Source organism: Panicum hallii, chromosome 8 (genome assembly GCF_002211085.1).
Source record: "Panicum hallii strain FIL2 chromosome 8, PHallii_v3.1, whole genome shotgun sequence".
Classification (NCBI taxonomy): domain Eukaryota; kingdom Viridiplantae; phylum Streptophyta; class Magnoliopsida; order Poales; family Poaceae; genus Panicum; species Panicum hallii.
In genome coordinates, this window is record NC_038049.1 from 16254405 (window position 1) to 16261527 (window position 7123).

Consider the following 7123-nt stretch of genomic DNA (forward strand, 5'->3'; position numbering starts at 1 on the left):
AAGAAAAGTATTAAAAGAGCACACTAAAACACTGAAACTACGGTTGAAAAGATAAAGCTATCAGAATATTTGTTTTATAGCGAAAAAGAACAAGAACTATATGTTTGATTTATTTTAATTATGAAAATACATGTAAAGGATACCATTAACTCATATTAATCTATATTTTGTAAAGACGAGGTATAACTTAATCACATTTAATTTATTAAGTTCTTGTATAAATTATACACATTAATTATTTAACTAGCAAATAAAACATGTGAGAACATCTAGCACAAAATTTATAATTCATGTTGCACTAAACAAGTTATACTAAAGATACATTTAAGTTGATATTTAATCAACATAACATTAATTATGAAAAATGGAGTAAAGCTCTAATTTAAATTTAATTAGAAAAGCTAGTTTAAATAGTCATTCATCAAATTAATTCAAAAATTAATTATAAAATAGGAACTACAATAAAGCTATGCCCCAAACCATAGCTCATGCTAAAACAAAGCTAACACAAGAAGAACAGACTAAAACACGGAAACTACGGAAGAAACTAGACTGCAGGGATCTATTTGCAATTAATTATAGATATGTGAGAACTACGTAGCAAGAGCTCGGAATAGAGCTCCTATGGAGGCCGGTGGATACTGTAGCACAAATTTCTAAAGGTTCATCGCGCAAGAGGCTTTGGGAAGTGGGGAAATTGTAAGAGGACGACGAGGGGAATCTGTTTTGTACCTTATTTATGGTGGGGATGCACCGTGGTGGGTGGAATCTTGGCTGGGAGAAGGTAGGGCGGACTGCTTTGGTGAGCAGTACTCGCGGCGGCGCTGGCTTCAAGCGGGAGGGCGCTAGGCGCGGTAGCATGTTGCACGGGACCACGGGTGAGGCCCGGGCACTCGGGGGTGTCTATTCCTAGCGTATGCGATTCGAATTGATCCAATTGCAGATGCCGACGCCCCCGCCTTCCCCCGCCTCCGCTGGCTCCGGCGCCGCCTCCGCCTCTGCCGCCGCTAATCACCTCTGACCGAGCTCCCCCGCCAAGTCCCTAGGCCAACGGATGTCAAGCCGCCGCCCCCGGTTCGCAGCGTCCCACCGCCGCCCAGCAACCTGCCTCCACCACCGGGCTTCCCTGCTCCCCTCCCCCTCTTCTAAGGCTGCCGGTGGCTAGCGGCGTCCCAGCAATCCCGTTTTATGAAGTCCATCCGCCGGAGCTCGGGGAGGAAGATGAACAGGGACGGGGGCGCTCTCTGTGATTGGATCTATTCCACTCGCATATGCGAGGAATATATTTTCCGTGGGCACTCGGCCTGCCGAGAGGGGATGCGCGGAGGGGGTTGAGGGTCGGTGGGGTGGAGGAGGTGCACTGCACATGACGGGATCGGACAGAGCACAAAACTGGAGCCAGATGCTGAACATATTTCGCATCTAGCCACAAAGAGTGAAAGATCATAACAAATTTCATCCAAACATCATTTTTCAATATAGCTTATATATTCTCCGGACATGTAATTTACGCTGGTTTTTGGATTAAAACCGATCTTTCAAACAGGCCCTTACTATTTTTCGCGTGTGCGCACCGTCCGTGCATGCTTTTGATTGTTGATCACCCGTTGATGTTCTCGAAACTCAATAGAGACGCGCAAGTGCCGCTATGGCGACACCGTGGAGAAGAAGTCCGCTGTATCCAAGCCGCGGCGCCACTCGCCACGACGACGACCCTACTCGTCCGCCGCCGACAGACGCCGCATCTGTTCCCAGTGATTTCACGCTGCAGTCGAATGAAAGCACAAAACGGAACGATCAACGACACACATACTTTACGCTGGAGAATGCTATATACTTTTGTATGAAAAAATAGCCAACCTGGTTGTGCTTGGGCAGAAGGTGATCGAGTACGATACACCGCCGCCGCCGCAAGTGAAGGTGGAGGTGGCGTCGTCGTAAGCGTAGCTGTAGGCCCGCGGGCACGATTTCTTGAAGAACTGCGAGTACGTCGTCGGCCAGCACGTGTTCGGGTTCCCGTGCTCCCCATGGCAGCAGTGCTCCGCTGATCCGAACGCCTCGCACGCGCTCCTGCACGCCACGGCGCGGCCGTCGGATCCCACCCGCAGCTCGGCGGGGCACGCGGCGTTCAGGTCCATCACGCATCCCGTCAGCACGCAGTTAGGCCCCGCGGCCGCGCCGTTCGTGTGGTGCGGCACCACGAGCATCGGCAGGTTGTACCCGTCCACGAGGCTCACGTCGTAGAAGTCCATGCCGCCGTGGCCGTCGAACGTGAACTCCGCCAGGGTGGCCGGCGGTTTGGCTCCGTGGCCAGCGCAGTCCAGCTGCCCGGAGCCGCAGTTGCCGGTGACGCAGGCGAACTTGCCGGCCGAGTCGACCGTGCAGTGCGTGCGGCCCCAGAGGCGTCCCGACCATCCGTGTGGCGCCGGCAGCGACCGAGACTGGCCCGGCTCGAGGGCGAAGCCGGTGGTATCTAGCGCTGGCGAGCCCGAGCTAGACAGGATCCCCGGCCACACAGTGTGCCCGCAGTGGTTCGCAATGGTCAATGTTCTGGAGGAAAAACCTGATGAATTTATCATACAAAAAGATTATTAGTTCGAGCAAGAAGGAAACATCAAGATAACAGAGAGCTCCTCTCGGACGTGCGCGCGTGCCTTCATGGACTGGCAGCTCACCGCTAACGGAAACGATGAGGATGAGGAGTAGGACAATGGGAACTCGGTGTTCTTGCCCCAACATTGTAACTCAACTAATTGCTGCCCAGATGCCAACGATGTTAATGAGAGGCAAATGAGAAGGATGTGAACTCCTTGTTGGCAATGGCGAGTGCTGAGATACTGAGCAATGACATCCCCTACTTATTGTGTGCTCAGTGCCTACGTGGTGACTTGTGACTGGCGCGCTTGTGCAGCAAAGCCGCGCGCCAAGTGCTGTGGCTTTTCCGTGATTTTGACTGGGCGCCTTTCCTATTTTCATGTGCTGCTACTTTAATTTCTTAACAAAAACAAATCAAAGATTAGTGTGAGACGATCTGCGGAATATTATACTATTCGCGCAATACATACCTCGTGATTTCATGAGCCGGTAACCGGTATCATGCATGACAATTTAGCCCCTGATGAACTTTTTGTCGGTCCCTTTTCCCTGTCACCAGGAAACATATTAAAATCTTTAACTAAAACAAGCAGTAACCAGCTCTATTTTCAAGAAAACTCAAACTGCATCTAAAACGTTGAACTAGCTGTGCATATGTTCCCAAAACGCTAGCTTGCCATGTTTGTCAGTATCAACATTTTCTCAACATGAGCTATAGGCCGGGAAAACAATTGTCGAGGTCCCTTTTTATTCATTTTTCGAATATAAACAGCGCAGACAGTAGTGGTGCACTCTGTATTGTTACCCAAAAGCACATAGCGGAGCAGAAAACTGAAAACTTACTTTAGATAATCAAAGCACACAATCTTTTTCTTTTATGCTTTTTTTGAGCCTGCGTCAGAAATAACGCCGATTACAGTGAGAAGCCAAATTATCCAATAATTGGTGGTATCTGAACGTCGTCCAAAAATAACATAGGGTCAGAAGCCACTCCTAGCTAGCTAGTTACACTTCATGTATATTTCATGTAACATGCACGCGCGTGCGTGAGGTTCGTACTGATGACTCAAGCCCGTTATCTTGAGTGATGCTTCCTTACTAAATCTTACCTATCAGTGCGTGGAAACAATGGTATTTTTTCACTATATTTGACCTTATTGTTAGGTATCATTATCTGGGCATCTTAATGACTTCAATTGGAAAAGTCTACTACAGTGTTATCGATCTCACCAAGAGTTACAAGTTTTAGATAAAAACACTTGAATATTTCATGAATTGTAAAGGGAGTTACCAAATGACATGTGCCACAAATTTTTGCTTTCTTCCATTGACGTAGCACAACGCGATTCCACCGGCTTCCTTTCTTTTCTTCCCAGCACATGGTGGGTCCTGCTGCAATGAAATCAACCTAATCGCTTTCACCCATTTTCTTTCCTCCTCTCTTTCTCTCTCTTCCTTTTCTCTCTCGCTTCGACGTCGGCTGCTTTCTGATCCCCGAGAAACAGCGCCGCAACAGGCAACGGCGGCTCCACACGAGAGCATGGCGAGAGGGGGAGCGCGGCAGGCGGCGGAACGGGTCCCGGCGGAGCAGCGGAAGATGGGGCCACGGGAGGCCCTCGCGGGGGTGCCGGCAGGTTGCCCAGCGGCGGCGCCGGCTGTAGCACGGAGGGAGGTCCGTCGGGCACAGTGAGCTCCCTTGCGGGAGAGACGGTGGGCGGGCGGCGTGCTCCCCCTGGAGCGGCGGCGCTGCCCGGAGCGCCAGATTTTTTTTCTTTTTTTGAAAAACTTTTTCCTTTTCTTCGAGTTTTCTTCTACGGTGTAACTTTTATTTTCAATTTTTTTCTTAAAAAAAGTTTTGCGCCAACTTTTCTCCAATTTTTTGTTCATCATTTTTCTTTCAAAAACTTTGTTTCTGATATTCCAAATTTTTCGTATAACTTTTGTTCTCATTTTTCTGGCAAACTTTTTGTTTTAAAATTTTCGTTCATAACTTTTTCTTGTAAATTTTTTGCTTCATCTTTTTGTCCGGGAACATTTTTCCCAATTTTTGTTTCAGATTTTGTTAAAAAGATTTCTGTGTATAATTTTTTGGTTCAGTGTGTGGGAGATCGACATGTTTCTACGAGAAGGTTAGAGGACTCTGTTGTACGAGCGCATGGCATAAAAGGAACGGAATGGAGCGCACGAGCAGAGGTCCTTTTCACGCATGTCTGAGATCGAGCCTAAGGAGCGTTCCTTACGGTCGACCGTAAACTAGCCTCCGTCGTAGCACAACCTGGTGGATGTTAATCGGACCACACCCTCATTTTTTCTTTCGTCCCACCACAGTTATGCTTTCAACCTCTTGTCCTTCAACTATTCTGTGCGTTTCTCGCTAGCTGTTTGTCTCCATGTCGCTCGTATCATCAATGCATTGGGGCCTCCGACCATTTTGCCTTCTTCCGATCCCAACTATCCACCAGCAGCCACCGACGCCCGGCCCCGTTCATCGTGCACACCCTAGTACTGTGGGTATCCCTCTAACCCTGAGGCAATGGCATGACGAACCCCAGCTGATCCGCAAACAAACTTCTGGAGGCACTTCCGATCTACAAATCACGTTGACAGGAGAAACGTGAAAAAATTGTTATCGTATGAGATCAAGAAACGTGATTAATAAAGGTTTCACTATCTACAAACTTACTTCCCTATTTCAAATTATAGTTTATTTTAGTTTTTCTAAATATATAGTTTTTCCTATGTATCTGGATATACGTACACTTATTTCACGGCCTTATCCTCCTAGACCAGCTAATCACTTGTTTGTAATATATCATTTCATCATGATAGTAGTTGATCTTTTACTTGACATATATATATATATATCATCATCCACTGTTATCACCACCATTAGAACCGACAAAACTTAACCGCCCTCATATACCATCATCTCTTACCGTTACACTTACATAGAGTTAGCACATAATCACTTCAATATGATCATTTTATTATGTGCTTCCTAATTAGTTAGAGCTATGTCCTACTTGAACACTTCATATATCATTCTTTTGTTGTATTCTTAATTACTACAATAAGAGTTCATCCTACTTAATAACTCGCTTGAATATTATTATCTTACTATGCTTCATATAACATATTCTATTATGACTGATGTTATATGACATATTCTTTAAACAATAATCATACCTTTTTTGTTGTGATTATCTAACAAAATAGTTAGTAGGGAACAATAGTGTCACCATAGTTTTTAATTAAAAAAATCGAAGGTATTAGTTTGGAACCATGTGGAATAATAGCTGTTCATGGTTGGACCGAGGTAGATATTGCACTTGTACCCGCACTGTTCTTGTTGACAGCAACCGTGTGAAATACTATCCCTCACGGTTTTTGTTTAGAACTATGAAAGGTATGCCAATATCTCATATGTTCCTACCCACGATGTGTAATCTTAGACGGCTCTCAACTTAGGTTCTAAGATATAACCTTAACTTAAACGTGCCCGAAGAAACTGTTAGAGACGAGGCTCTAATCTGAGAGCTTTTGTAGTAGTTCTAGGATGTACGATGCATATGAATAATGCACCAGTCGTTAACTTTGTTATTCTTTAGACGTGGAAATTAATTAACAGTCGTTGTCTTAACATATGTTGAGATGCCATCATTAAGCGACGTGCGCAATTCAGTCATGCTATGGAATTACGGAATCCGGATATTAGATGCTTAAGGCTAATCACAATGGGGGGTTTCGTATCCCTGTTTTCAAGAATGCCACGTCACCTTGGGGGATGAATGAAACGCTATGCCTCAATGGAGAGTTTCATTTCACTGTTTCCAAAGCTAACCAGTGTAATTAAATGCTAGTTGATCTATTGGCGCACGGGATCCCCCACGAAACAACGGCGGTCACGGTGGTTGCTTCACGCCATTTCCAACGTCTTGGAAACGAGTTAGCAGAGTGTCGTGGGGATGAAACTGGTTCCTTCTCTTCCCTCATTGAATCAGTGCCACATCATCAAAAATGCTGATATGTCATGGTAATTAATGTTATAAAACTGTCATGAAACCCCCACCGTGATTAGCCTAATATGCATATATATTTCCTTTTCTCTTGGAATGTGATATTTTATCTAGCATTATATTTTTGTCACTGGGCCGAGCACATCTAGACTGCAATAATGCATCATTTATTGCTGCAGGTTTCAAAGCAACCAACCGTAGTGAGCCGTTTGGAAAAATAGTTTCTTACCAGTGACCTCGGTGTGGTTGAGGTGGGGCGAACTTTAAATCAATAATTATCAAAAGAAAGCTATGCAACCAGAATAATTAAATATCATTGAACGCCGACGCTTAAAGGGATCTGTGCACCATGAATTTATTCTATATGTGCTCAATGCTAATCAAACAACCATTTTGTATTCTCTTGTCCTGTCCTTTATTATTTCCATGAAAGGTGTACTCACGCTAAGGCGCTGTGCACATACACCGATAGTCCGAAAAGAAAAATGGACAAATTGAATAGAATATGCCAT

General features: G+C 45.4%; 1 protein-coding gene across 2 annotated transcripts; it reads right to left on the reverse strand.

Moving 5' to 3' along the window:
* Nucleotides 1–1453: 1453 nt before the first annotated feature.
* LOC112902839 (thaumatin-like protein 1b) lies at nt 1454–2814 on the reverse strand. Of its 2 annotated transcripts, none has more exons than XM_025972025.1 (3): nt 2676–2814; nt 1861–2563; nt 1454–1765 (listed from the first exon to the last, which is right to left on the reverse strand). In XM_025972025.1, the coding sequence occupies exons 1-3, from the start codon at nt 2737–2739 to the stop codon at nt 1624–1626; spliced, it is 909 nt and encodes a 302-aa protein (XP_025827810.1). In that variant the 5' UTR covers nt 2740–2814; the 3' UTR covers nt 1454–1623. The 2 variants fall into 2 exon arrangements, with proteins under 2 accessions (XP_025827810.1, XP_025827809.1); XM_025972024.1 differs by having other exon boundaries at nt 2655–2814.
* Between the last annotated feature and the right edge of the window lie 4309 nt (nt 2815–7123).

Coding starts and splice junctions, on each gene's coding strand:
- LOC112902839 (XM_025972024.1), bottom strand. CDS start 2,739: ATGTTGGGGCAAGAACACCGAGTTCCCATTGTCCTACTCCTCATCCTC. Junction 2,564..2,654: donor TGAGCTGCCAGTCCATGAAG/GCACGCGCGCAC, acceptor TAAATTCATCAG/GTTTTTCCTCCAGAACATTG. Junction 1,766..1,860: donor TTCTGCCCAAGCACAACCAG/GTTGGCTATTTT, acceptor ATTCGACTGCAG/CGTGAAATCACTGGGAACAG.